Source organism: Saccopteryx bilineata, chromosome 1 (assembly GCF_036850765.1).
Source record: "Saccopteryx bilineata isolate mSacBil1 chromosome 1, mSacBil1_pri_phased_curated, whole genome shotgun sequence".
NCBI classification, from domain to species: domain Eukaryota; kingdom Metazoa; phylum Chordata; class Mammalia; order Chiroptera; family Emballonuridae; genus Saccopteryx; species Saccopteryx bilineata.
In genome coordinates this window covers 335,620,726-335,635,198 of record NC_089490.1, presented here as the reverse complement: position 1 = coordinate 335,635,198, position 14,473 = coordinate 335,620,726, and the positions used below count along the sequence as shown (strand labels likewise).

General features: G+C 38.5%; 1 protein-coding gene across 5 annotated transcripts in view; it reads right to left on the bottom strand.

Moving 5' to 3' along the window:
• The window catches only part of DLG2 (discs large MAGUK scaffold protein 2), a 2,196,962-nt gene that overhangs the window by 1,283,899 nt on the left and 898,590 nt on the right, over window positions 1-14,473 (bottom strand). Inside the window, exon 1 of one of the 5 annotated variants that reach the window (XM_066249020.1) lies at window positions 9,680-10,029. The exons of 3 other annotated variants lie outside the window; for them this stretch is intronic. In XM_066249020.1, coding sequence (XP_066105117.1) covers window positions 9,680-9,781 — 102 coding nt within the window. In that variant the 5' untranslated portion in view covers window positions 9,782-10,029. Of the gene's footprint in view, window positions 1-9,679; window positions 10,030-14,473 lie in introns of those variants that run through there. One more of the 5 variants, XM_066249039.1, reaches the window with a different exon arrangement.

Here is a 14,473-nt window from a genome sequence, read left to right as displayed (position 1 = left end):
ATAGTCTAACACTCTCTCCCTCTCTACCTCCTCCTTTTTCCCTTGCCTTCTTCCATACAAAAAGAAGGTGTACCTTCAATGTCATGCCACTACTTTCTGATATCATGTTCTTTCAACATTGGCAAAGAAGTGTTGGATCACAGATATCAATAGTACACTTGAGTCCAACACCAAAACTCCTTTTTCTTTCTGATCTCTTCCAATGCCATGAAAAGACCAAATTAATCTTAATTACCTCCCAAAAGCCTTCTATAACTAAACTTAAAGCATTTTTTGATTCTTTTGTCTTTTTATTGACTGTAGCAGAGATTTCCAATGGGTCAAAGTATGAGACTAGTTTTAAAATATGAACTGTTTTGAGGATCCGCAATTGTACATATGAAGAGATGGTATCACATAGAAATTAGGCCCTAGCCAGTTGGCTCAGTTGGCTCGTCATGTGGATGTCCCAGGTTCAATTCCTGGTCAGGGCACATAGAAGTGCCCATCTGCTTCTCTACCCCTCTCCCTCTTGCTTCTCTCTCTCTCTCTCTCTCTCTCTCTCTCTTCTCCTCCCCTTCTACATGATTAGAGCAAGTTTTGGTTCTGGCGCTGAAGATGGCTCCATAGTCTCTGCCTCAAGTGCTAAAAACTGGATCCTGTGGCAATGAAGCAATGGCTTCAGATGGGCAGAGCATCACCCTCTAGTAGGCTTGCCAGGTGAATCCCGGTTGGGGCACATGTGGGAATATGTCTCTGCCTCCTCTCCTCTCATTAAATAAATAAATAAATAATTTAATGGCTCCTTTCATGTAGTTATTTTGCAGAGTATTTAAGTTCATTTAGGTAAAATCCTTAACACAGAACCTTATGCCTGGTTATCACTCAGTAAGAGTAAGCCCAATCTGTCCTGTTTGTTATTTTTATATGTATATTTCTTAGAGCTGGTACACTAGCCAAACTGAAAGAATCCCAAGAAAGGGACTGTATCTAATTATGTTGTGTATACCTACTATAATGCTAAATATAATAGATATGCTCAAGAGAGAGCTAAAAAATGATTAATGAACAAATGTACCTACCATTCCACAGGTGGAGTTTTTTGCCAAACACAGAGAGGATAGTTGAAGACATGGCTCCAAAGGGAAAATTCAAAGTCTTCTCATCTTAGATAACAAGCCAACTGACATGGTAGTAGCCACCATGTTATTTGAGATCTTATGAAAGTAATATCATTAATCATTATTTGATACTATTATTATTTGAAATATAAGGCAGTGATATGAATTCTTGGGTGGTTTAAACTATAACGTGCATGTTAAGGAAGTTAGAGCATTGGGCCAGTATTTTAGAGATTATGACTGTTTTTAGTGTGCCCACTCATCAAATAAAATTATTTAAAACACTTCAGAAACATGGGCAAAACTTTAATAAAGATAATGCAATGGAATACCATACAGATAATATGTATTAGAAATTCTATACATATATACTCATACACAATGTTTTAAAAATACTTTATTTATGAGGTTTTCAGAAGCCATTTGACCCAATCATTTAAAATTTCATAGAAAAAAATATTGTTGAATACTTAATCACCACTGCAATGTACAATATGTTCATAAGGCTGACAAGAATATTCATATATCAATATAAATGAAAAAGTCATTAAAGTAACATTGAATGATGTATACTTTTCTTTATCCAGAGTTATATAATCTGTGATTTATAATCAAATAAATTCATGACCTTCTAGAGAAAACAAGCTGTAAGATCCTTGCTACAAGATACTCATGGCACGAAGATTCAAATGTATTTATAATTTATTATTTCCTCTATAACTTACTAGACAAGATAATTTACAAGTGGCATGTCTAGGCATGAAACTTACCTTGGTAGTTTCAAGATGCATTTGTCAGGATTCTTCAGAGAGACAAAGAGATTTATTATAAAAATCTGGCTTATTCAATTATAGAGGCTGAGAAGTCCAAAAATCTGCAGTTAGCATGTCAGAGACCTGGGAGAGCCAATGTGTAGTTTTAGTACAAGTTTGAAGGCCTGAGAACCAGGACAGCTGATGGTATAGGTTCCATTCCAAAGACTAGCAAGCCCAAGACCCAAGGAAAGTTGATATTTTAGAGTAAGACCTAAGACCACAAAAGTCTGATATCCCAGGTCAAGGCAGTCAGGCAGAAGGAGTCCTTCTTACTCAGCCTTTTTGTTCTATTCAGTTCTTCAGCTGATTGGATGAGGCCTACCTACACCAAGGAGAGCAATCTGCCTCACTAAGTCACAAGAGTCAAATATTAATTTCATCCAGAAACATCCTCATGGCACAGCCAAAATAACATTTAGCCAAATGCCTGGGCACCCCACTACCCAAGTTCATACATAAAATTAACTGTCACACCAGGATAACACATTGAATAATTCATCGTCTGTTTCAGCTCTAGGAAGTTTGATAGCACAAGAAGTTCTATGGCAAACTGCCAAAGGAAAATGAAAAATGAACTATAACAAAATACACACTATTTATTTTTTCACTAACTCATTCACTAAATATTTACAAACACCTAAATAATTTACTCATACATTCAACAAATACTTATTGATTTCCTTGTATGGATCAGACACATGTTTATGTACTAAATCTTTTAGGCAGTATTTGAAATGAATATGATATTGCTCCTGAACCTAAGGAGCTCATAGCTTAGGTGGACAAACCAGAATAAGTAAACAAATTTACAACTGAATATTATGATTAAGATGGAATATTATAATTAAGATTCAGTATTGGATGTCACAGGTATCCAGAGGTAATTTAAGTAAGAAGGGATTTGGGATGATTTTACCATATGAACTATGAATCTTGACCTGGATATGTATAAGTATGAGGCAAAAGGCTTAAGGACAAATATGAAGTAAATCTTAAGTGCTTCCAGATCTTAGATTTGGTGACTCAACATTTCTTTTTGTGACATACTTCCGTGGTCATAGAACATTTAACCCTCCCTGTCTTTTACTATTTAGGGTCCCTGCTCCAATTTTTACTAATACAAATAAAATTTGAAAAGGACCTTGAACGGGCAAGAATACTTTGTCAAATGGGACACAAGGCCCACACAACCTGCTTCTTTGGGACACTAGGCATCTGTCTCACTCATTAGCTCATTTTTCATTTTCTCTTTCTGGGTCAGATTTGATCTAGGATTTTTTTCTTTTTCTGCTGTAAATGATGTAAACTTTTAGATTCTGCTTTTTGTTGCATAAAAACACTTTAATAATGTGCTGCTAGGTTAAAGTACATCGCATTTACTGACGGATACATTTCAACGTACTAACTAAGGAACAGTGTCCAACTTCTCACCAACAATTTCCAACTTCTCACCAGTTTGCAAAGTGCTTTAGTAAAATGGAAGACAAAAATACATACTGAATATTTACCACATTTCTGGCACTGTGCTAAATATTTTCATATGTGTTATATCACTTAATCTTACATCAGTCCTGTAAGCAAGGTGTTATTTCTCTTGCTATTTTGCAAATAAATCTTTTCAGTTTCTCTCTTCTCACCTTGATTTTCAACTTCCACTTTATAGTTAGAGATTATGGTATAGAAAAATAACATTAAGTTAGAAATTAGGAGATCTAGTTCTAGCTATGGTTCTGTGATTTGCTGTATACTCTTGAGAAAGTTACCTCCTTTCTATATGGTTTCATAAAGAAAATGAATTCTACAGAAAAGGGTGTATTAGATCAAACTCTTCTAAAAACTAGCTTTATAATAAGGCTAAGTCCTCTGGTAGGTTGTGCCTTACATTAGAAATTCAGATTTATTCCAAAAAGATAAGTAAAAATTATATTTTTATAAATTGACTCCTAAATTAAAGGCATTGATAGGAAGTTGCTATTTGAAAGAACCCTATAGTTAATTCTGGAAATGAGTGTAGGCTCTAGATATAAACTTCTTGGACTCCAATTTTGGATCTGCTACTTAGAAGCTGTATGACTTTAGACAGGTTACTTAAACACTATATGTCTCACTAGTCTTAACTCTAACATGGAGATAACTATTATGCCCTGTTGTAAAGGTTATTGTGATGATGATGTGAGCTGACATTTATAAAGCATGTAGAACAATATCTGGCACATGGTAGGAGGTTAGTGTATATGTGTTGGGACAAACACTTTTGTCTTGACAGTGTAAATAACTGTTCCTCTAAGATACCCATGTTGAACATAAGCAACTAAATTTTTTGAATATTAGATATTTTAAAACTTGGACATACCCAGTATAGTCATGGAACTCCTATTAACTTAAAGTCTAACAGTTTTAACTTTATTCACAGGAGAAGAAAACCTAATTACCTTTTATTTATAAATTTGTAAAGTAGAGGAAAAATATTAAAGCTGGATAATATTATGACATATAAAGTAACTTGTGGCAATGTTAAATTTACACAGACAGCTTTAGAAGAAATGTAGCAAAACCCATAGTCAAATCTGAAAATATTTAAAAGATATGTTATAGTAATTTTACTTATTCTAGACTTTCCAAAGGAAATAATGCCAGATCCACAAAATGTTTATTACTGAAGTTATATATTTTATTTACTTTCAATATTAGAAAATTTGGATAAAAAACCAAAATATCCAAAAATAAGGATGGCTATCTGTTATACAGCTATTAATATATATATATACATACATATATATATATACACACATATCCTAATATAATCTTAAAACATTCAATAATAAACTCAATGTGATTACAATTACATTAAAAAATATGTTCTATGTAGACCAACAATAACAAAATAGTACCAGGATAATATACACTAAAATATTAGCAGTTTTTATCTCATCTTTTAGGATGATAGTACTTTCTAAAATTAGTTCTATTTCTGATTTATTTTTTAAATTTATTTCAATGACTACATGTTACTTTAAAATAAAAACAGGGATTTTTACACTATAGAGTTGGGTGGAGGAGCCCATGCTGGAGGAGAGCGGAGGGGGGCCATGTGGAGGAGAGGAGAGGCAGCTGTGGTGGCAGAGTGCTGGGGGGAGAGGCCAGTTTGTGTGAGGTTTGTGCAGAGAGAGGGAGATGGGGAGCAGAGGTGAATAAGGCTAGTGAGGTAGAGACCTTTGGTTCTAGGAAGCTCTGGCTTTGTGTAAATCCAGTAGCCATGGCCACCATCACAGCTGCCTGGCCTGTGCAGGTTCGCTTTGGATTTGGACAGACAGTAATGAAACAACAGAGACAAGAACTGTTGGGCCATTGGCTTTGATCCTAGCTTGCACCTGGTGGCAGGAAGTGCACAGAGTGAGAAGGCACTTTCCTTTCCATTCAGGGCTCCCAAAGCTACTGACTTGTCCGTGTTTCCTAGAATCAAGGGTTTCTGGCTCGCCAGCCTTGTTCACCTCTGTTCCTCATCTCCTTCTCTCTGCACAAACTCTGCACAGGCTGGCTTCTCCCTCAGCACTCCGCCATCTTGGCTGCCTCTCCTCTCCTCCACGTGGCCTTTCTCTGCTCTCCTCTAGAATGGGTTCTTCTGCCCCATTTTATAGTGTAGAAATAAAAACCTTTAATCCAATATACAAACAAGGAAGTCTCTGATACAAAGTCACTTAGGGTGGGAGAGACTGAGTCTTAAAACTAAGCCTTAGGCTATAACCACCCTGCCTGTTTACAGCCTGTCCCCCCCCACCCAATGCAAACTATAAGCGAGCAAACATATATTCATATTTACAAACTTATTCGACTAATATTTTGGGAGCCCTGAGTGGAAAGGGGGGTGTTTTCCCACTGTGTGTATTTCTTGCCTGCTGGTACAGGCTGGGATTAAAGGTAATGGTCCACCAAATAAATAAATAAACAAACAAACAAACACAAAGAATACACCAAAATAGTCAAACATTTTAATATTCAAAATATTCACTTAAAAAAAACCTGTCTTACCAATCACAAAATATACATACTGATGTATTGATTAATAAATCCTCTGGGATCACCACTTTTTTATAACAAAGTTGGCCATATATAAATAAACAAGCAAACAAAACCATTTCACCACAGAGTCTTTCTAGGCAAGAAAAGGAATTCTGGGAGAGGCTGGAGAATGCCAGAGGGTTTCAGGGAACTGTCCACCAGGGAGGTGCTGACCGGCACTTTAATACTGGAGATTATAAAAGAACAGTCTGTCTGGAGGCTGGGATTCCATAGCCTACTTTTTTGAACAACAAACTCTTTTTCTCCTATGAGATTTTAAGGTCAAGCAGGAATTGTGAGTTTTCTGTATTAAGGAAGGAAGTGAACTCACCTCCCTCAATAAACTTGTAATTCCCAAAGGGAAGAAATGGTATCATACTTACATTTGTATCTCTAATGCCTATTACAGTGCCTGAAATGGAGCCTAGCACAGAAAGACACTTGACATTTACAGTCATAGGTCTTACAGTCAGTTAATGAAACTGAATGACAGCCAAGATATAGCAAGGGTAGGGTCAGGGCTGGAGATTAAGTGACAAAACAAAATTACTTTGGGTTTCTGCCTCAAAATCTCAAGTTATTCAGTACCCTTCAAGCCATTACTAGAAATTTGGATAAATAAGAACATATAGTTTAAGTGGGGTTTTTTCTTTGAAACTGACAAAGTCTGATTTACCCATGAACATGGTTTTAGACTTTGCCATGCTAAATATCTTCCAGGACAGACAAATATTCATACTAATAATTTTACTTTCAAATTTGCTAGGTAGTATTCAAAAGCACACATTTTTGGAGGCTCCATATTGATAGCTATATCTTCATAAAGTATTTTTCAATAATTATTTAAATTCTACTTTTATTGCTCAAAGATTCAACTAAAATCCTTATTTTATATTTTTTCTTAAATAAAAATTCTTATTAATAGTCATCTACCACATCATTTGACTTTGAGACCATAGAGGACAAGAATTATTTATTGCCACTTCTTCACTGTCTAACGTTAATTGGTTGCTCAATGAATATTTGTTGAGTGAATGAAATAACAGTATCATGTTTTCATTAATTTTTATAAACCCACTTTGCCTTATGAATGTTTTATCAATATATGTTTTCCACATTTCATATAAACACTTAGCATAGAGAAAAATAACTTTAAGAGAAATAATGACCCAAGCTCCCAGTACAGATTAATAATTTACCAAAGGAAATATCCTAACAATAAAAGAGGTTCCTCCTAGAAGTGATGACCACCCTTAATGGAGCTATGAAAATAACTGATGCCATATAAAATTATTAATCATTTGATGAATGCATACATACTTATTTAAATTGTATTTATTGTATGACATAGTAATATGTAGTGCCATAATTATTACTGGGGCCATTCTACCTATGAGGAAACTGAAACTTTAGAGAAATCATATATCTCTAAAGTGGTACACCTACTTTCAAAACCCAGGCCTATATGACATACAATTTATGTTCTGTAGTCATGTTTCAGATAGTGTTGAAGAATTTTACTAGAAGAAGGTTCTATTAGTCTCTTCATATCCAAGATTCTATGGTGGGAGCTTTACATCAACCAGTCTCTAATAAAACCAACCATTGAGTCTAGTATAGTTATAAATACCAATTCTATTGTATAGGAATTATCTTATTCAGATGTCTGGCAAAAACAAAATGGGGTAGGCCTTCTAAAAATATTACTTTATTTTCACAGAGACTTGATTTTTTTCCCAAAGAATAACATCTACCAACACCCATGATTTGGGTGTTTGACTCTATTGACATGGTTGTTTCACAGACTGATGTTGTTAAACCAGAACACCAAAGGAAGAGAACATAAAGAAAGTTAAACTAATATAATTCCCTGGCCTTAAAAAGAAAGTGTGGTTGTAATTATACCAGCTCCCTCAATGATCCAAAATCAGGGAAAAATGAGCTTTAAGGGCTGAAAACATATTCAACTGCATTCTCCACACCAACAACTTATCTTACTTGATTATTAGCTTGTGTTTAATTTTTCTTGACAGGTAATTCACCTTTGTTAAATATCACTTAACACTGCAAAGCAATTCTTATAAGTTTATGGAAATAGATTTTGAACAGTAACCATTGCTCAGATGCTGCTGTAAATAGCCTTAGGGGAGTGAGTAGATAGAAGCATGGGGGAGGGTGGCAGGTTGCGTGAGGAGAGGATCTAACAAGATATTGGTGGAGTTCACTCACAGACATCTTCCTGACAGCGATGAACACACAGTCTTTCAACAACTCTAAGACCTTTGCAGGGATTTCAAAAAGAGTCTAGCTAATCTTTTGATTATCAATAAAAAGTTTTAACTGACTCTAAGGTGCAGCCTATCATATTGAGTAAAAAAACCCACAAATTTCTGGCAATAACTTTACAATTAAATGATTTTATGAAAGATATCATTAGAGAATGTTAGACCCCTGGAGGATCATCATCTACTCCTCTCAATTTATAGAATAAAACCAGAGGTTCAGAAAAGACAGAGATTCTGTAGGCAGTCAGTATAAGACTCATAATCCTGGACTCCCAATTTTTCCATTAAACCTGCATCCCCATGAGCACTGTCTGTGAAGTTAAATGTGTATGTTTCATTAACTTTACTGCCTAACACACTTGCCAGAGGGTCCAATCCAGTCGCTGGTATTGTGTTTCAGTACAATAGGGATCATATGATTATGCACTTGGGAATGTGGATTTTCAGTCATTTCAGATGATGCTCTCTTTCCTTAGAGTCATCATAGTGGCCACAAAAATGTTTTATACAAACAGGCCAGACAAATCCCACCAGCTTTTTACAACGAGAAGAAAGGAAGGTGTGGAGCTAGGAGTAAGGGGAACTCCATTCATACCACTCATGGGCTAAGACTGTTCACATACCAAGTGCTATGCACCTTTTCCAGGGTTGCATTATCGAGTCCACTAAAAAAGTTTCAAACAAGGAGCAATGAATGGTAACCTGCTTCAAAAACCTTCAAACCTCATTTCCTTGGGAACACCAATCACCTTTATAAAAATCTGGGGTGGGACAGTTATTCACTAGAAACTTCACTAACTGCGCCACCTCTTGATAAAATTTCTGAGTGTGGATTTCAAGTAGATTGTATAAGCTCAGAGAAAAAAATATACAATTGGGGGCAACATGAGCTCGGCTTCATTTTTTTCCCCCTGTCTAAAACAAAAATAAGCTCCTCAGCTTTAAAAGTGTCAAATTGCAAATGGATATGTTCAGTTTTATCTCAAGTATGCCTCCCATCACAGCTAACCCTGGCTGCCCGTCGGTCTTGTGGGTCAGGGCTCCAGGCAGCGGTCACCCACGATGAGTTCCGGAGCTCACAGACCAGCGGCCAGAAGCCCAGTCACTAACTAAATGTATAATGAGATCCCAAGCAGAGAGCACCCTAAAGCGCCCCCTTTTCCGAAGCGTATCTGCCCGTGGAGCCTCTGTACACTAGAGACCAGGGTCCTGTCACGACCGACTTATCAACCCCACATCGGATGCCAGAAAATCAACGTCCTCTCCAGGCCCCCGAACACAGCTGGCTCCCAGAGAGCGCGGAGCAGGTCGTAGCTTCTGTCACTCTCCCGACAGACAGACAGATAAACAAACAACAAAAGAACTGTTCGCACCCCCAAGGGAGGCAGCATGCATTAAAAAGACATGAACCTCGTCCTACCTTGCATCCAAACATCAACGACAAAGTGTTGTTGGTGCAAGCAACTTTGCAGTGGCAAATCATTGGTGTAACACAGTCAGGGTCCTGAACAACAGGGATCATTCCTTTCGGGCTGCGGCAGTGGCAGCTCGCTGGGGGACGCGACCACGGCGCGAGCCCGGCATGTGGAGCGACCGCCTAGACCGAGCCGCGGCGGCGATCGCCGCCCCCCGCGCCCCGCTCAGCCATCCCAGCGCCGGGAGAAGCAACGCCGAGGGCAAGTAGCGAGCGTCTCGGGGTCTCCCTTTCCCGGAGAAGGATGCGTGGGGGGAGGAACAGAACCAAGATGGGTTCCCCCCCACACACACCTACAGTGAATTTGGGGGAGGTAAGATTTTAAATAAATAAATAAATAAAAATAAAAGGAAGTCGGGCGCTCTAGAGGAGGGTTCACGGGAGGTGGGGCAGTATTAGCATGTAAAAGGATGTGCCCGCCTACTCGCGCCAGTCACACAAGATTGTCATGAGAGCTGAAGGGGGCTGAAATTATTCTCTGAAGAAGAAGAAAAAAATACTGCAGCTCCAGATTTGGTAAAAAGCCAGTGGCTTGCAGCAATCCAGAGTCACCGTGGGGAGCGCTGGCCCGGCGAGTGAGGTGGGAGGGAGGGGCCAGGAGCGGGAGGGGGCGCGGCACTGGCCAGGCCGGCCCAGCCCAGCGCTAAGTGCGCTCGGTGCCACCGAGGAGTCCCGGTGGTGGGCGCGCTGACTCTCAGCGCTGCCAAGACCCAGAGACTACACTGAGTCCACTTTGCTGCTGCCGCCAGACCCCAGAACTCTGAGGCAAAATTCCTGAGAAGGGGAGGCCCGCGGAACCCTGCTGGGCGCATCCTCCTGGCCCTCTGACAAAGGGTTGATGGCCTGCAACGGGACCTAAGGTAGAAGAGGGCTGGCATTGGTGTCCCTGGGGCCCTAGGCCCTTGACTTCTGGGGCAGAGTGTTTACTCCCTCCCTGGATGGTAGATTCTGCTTCTAAAGAACCAAAGCTTTATCTAATATAACATTTTTTTCAAACTCAAAAAGGAAGAGTAAGGCCCCTCCCCACACTGATGTCTCAGAAGCTCCAAGAAGCCCCAGAAGTATTTCTGTAGTTCCGGAAGTATGAATGTCAAGATTGGTAGATGCTTTATTGGTTTTTTCCTTTTCTTTTTAAAGTGAGGCTGTCAAAATTGCAAAAGACCAAAAAATATCAGCATGTGGCTGGCCCAGCTGCAAAAATGCTTATTGAAGACAAAAAAAAAAAAAAAAAGTGGTAGGAAGGGTAGAAAGTAGATAAAACCAGCATTCTTTGGGTGTCACCTAAGTCCCTGGCTCTATGCCTTCTCGATGATTTGTCGAAAGAGCAAGAAATCAGGGTGAGGAATCACTCTGGTTCCGGTGATGAGAGTGGCTTTGTGTAAGTCACTTACAGTGCCCAAGCCTCTGTTTGCCCATCTGTAAACGGGGCTAATAGCTACCCTGCAGAGTTATCATAAAGACTAGAGATAATAAACAACATATTTATGCCATAAGCCCCTGTCCTCTTGACTTCTAAGGCTTATTTCATGTCTTAGACTTAGAGGTAAATTTTATTGGACACATTTTCTTAGAGGATAAGACTGAGAGGCCCTAAGGGTTACATCATTTTTCCAAGTCACACAATCAATAAACCATAAAGGCGAGGTTCAAAGAAAAGTGGTGGGAGATTAAAAAGCAACTTCACAGGAGACATCACACTCTTCTCCAGAAGCTCGTTCCAAAGTCTCCAGATTTATTTGGGAAGGGTCAGGCCAATCACATTCCCATGAATGTGACATTTTCAAAAATCTCTTTCTAACTGGGCATTGAATGCAGATCTTGAAATACAGCAATGACACAGTCCTAACTCTGCCACAGTAAACTCTGCCAGAACCACGCCAACCTGTCTCATCCCCACCAGCATATTAGACCACTTGTGCTCTAAATGTACAAGAGCCCCGGTGACACTATGCCCTTCAGCCTTATTAAGTTCCAGTAAGAACAGAAGAACAGACTGTCAAGTCAAATGCTGTGTCCTACCAACTTTTTTTCACTTATCTATGTTCAAAACACTCTACCCTCCTGTCTCAAGTTAATGGAAACTGAACTTGATTGCAACAGGATTCCCTGGGGTGCCTGTTTAAAAAGATTCTCAGACCCACCCCTGCATTTTCATTCCTTAGGCTAGAAGGACATCAAAGAATCTACATTTTTAATTCCTCCCCCCACCAGTGCTGAGAGGAATGTGGGTCCTGACTACAAAATGAAGACCTCTTTTTTTTTTTTAAAGAACATTTTTTTCTAATTTTATTTATTCATATTAGAGAGGAGAGAGAAAGGGAGAGAGAGAGACAGAGAGAGAAGGGGGAGGAGCAGGAAGCATCAACTCTCATATGTGCCTTGACCAGGCAAGCCCAGGGTTTCAAACTGGCGACCTCAGCATTTCCAGGTCGACGCTTTATCCAATGTGCCACCACAGGATGAAGACCTCTTAAAGGGAGTCGAGGCAAATCTGGTTCTAACTAAATTGGACAGCTATGCCTCAGGCTTTGAGATGCTTACACTGAGTGCTGAGGTCCTTTACCCAATTGGCTTCTCTATTAGAAATCAAGATTGCTTAAATCAGGTTCATATCTAGGGGCTGCTGGGCCTCAGGAGGTCTAATATATGTGGGCTTAAACATAGCAGATCACATTTAAGAAGAACTCTGGTCTAGTGCCTTCTGTAGAATCTTAAAGTCACATCTCCAGATTAAGTGTATCCCTTAGCATTTTATCCCTCTATGCTACCATAAAATGTGTGATTGTGTGAGCACTTCCACCTACAGAGCATCTATAATTATGGCTGTTTTTCCAAGGGAGAATGGATTCTAAAAAATTGTACAATATTTCCCTTATTCATTAGCCTATAATTTGGATTTCAAACACCCCAAAAGTATAGTATGCTCTATATTGTGATGTTCCAATAATATCTAATACAGTCTTTCCCTAATGAATTACCCAAGCTAAGCCTGACCTCCTATTCTAGGGCAGCATTAAAGGCTGCTATGTTCAAGTTATTTCCCATTTTAAAGTTTGTGCTGGTTTAGATTGAGACAGCCAAATGAAAAAATACAAAGAAAAGTGTATAAATTTATTTGATCTTTTATTCTTTAACTTTAATCAATGAGAGTTCATTTAGTGCTCACTATACACACACACATGCACACACACACACTTTGTGTATGTATGTGCATGTGTGTGTGTGTATTTGTTATCTGTTTATATGCATCTGACAAAATGCTTTTGCTTAATCCTTGTTTTTCAGTATTAGCTCTGGGGTGAATTAAAGGGGAGAGGGGTAGAAGAGGGAATGCAGTTTCCATGACAATGCATTCCATAGTTACAGCCAGTAACCACCATGGTTAAAAAAAAATGAATCACTGTTATCTTTAAGATATGAACACACTGCATTATTGGTCTAAAAAGCACTAATTTGGGAAGATAGTGCATGGGAGTGTACTGAAATATTTTTAGGAGGAGATATTACAATACTAGGGAATACCAGGGGATGATGCACTCATTTTAATAGTCAAAATAACCAGCCTTAATTAGAAATTTCAATGATTGGTAACATTTACAGTTCTTCTTAATAATCATCACTTTTGCAAAATAATATACGACAATGACATAGTATTAAACATTTTCCCTAATGACGACATTTCTCAAAATGAATTCATAATCACAGCCACACAAGATAATACAGGATTATCGGTACATGTGCCCAGGGTATAATTTTAATTTTTTATTATTGTTATTATTATTATTATCCCTAATCAGAAATCATAACAGTTAAGTAGCATTATTTATTCATCCTTTTCTTTCTTTGCTGATCCTTTACGTAGCAATTTTTAAAAACAGGTGGTTCATGTTGAAAGATAAAGTGTGTATTGGACAGGAGGAGCCATGGTGTTTCTTCCTACTGACTGTGTGACTTTCAGCAAGCCATTGAGACTCTCTGGGCCTCAATTCTCTTGCCTATTAATATGAAATGAGTGTACTTAAAGCATCTCCTTGTTTATTTCCAATGCTGACGTTCTCTGAGTAGGCTTCCAAATATAAAATCTTAAGAACTTGAGAAGCCATTTTACTCACCTGTCTTCAGAAAATAAACTCTTCTGTAGTGCTCACTATTTCTGCAGTGCTCACTATTTGCTGTGCTCTAAGAAAGTGTTTGCTATATGCACTGTTTTAAATTCAGCAGTGTACTGGAGCCAGATCCTACTTTTGTTAGTTCATTATTTGTATCTCTTTTGAACTCTTCATTCAGTGACATCATGCTGGTAGCTCGGAATCAACCTTGGAGGAACTACTCACACAACATAAATTGGCAAACGTGATGGATCAAGACTTTCTTCAGAGAAACATTTATCAGAATAGCACTGGTTTAAAATATTTTATCTACATTAATTTATTTAATCAGCACAACTACTCAATAAGAAGAAGGAGGAGGAGGAGGAGGAGAAGCAGGAGGAGCAGGAGGAGGAAATTAAACCACAGAGAGATTAAATAATTTGCTCAGGTTAACAAATCTTGCATACTAGTTAGTTAAATGAGTAAACTAACAAAAATCTTGATGCCTTTCAACCACATGTGTTGATTTCTCCCTCGTGTTAAATATCCTTCAAAGCTAGACTGGGACTCTAGTCTATGTTGCTCCAAGAACAGAAGAGAAAAGAGCAGCCTCTATCAGGAACATGATGTTCTCCAGGCAGAAGGAAAA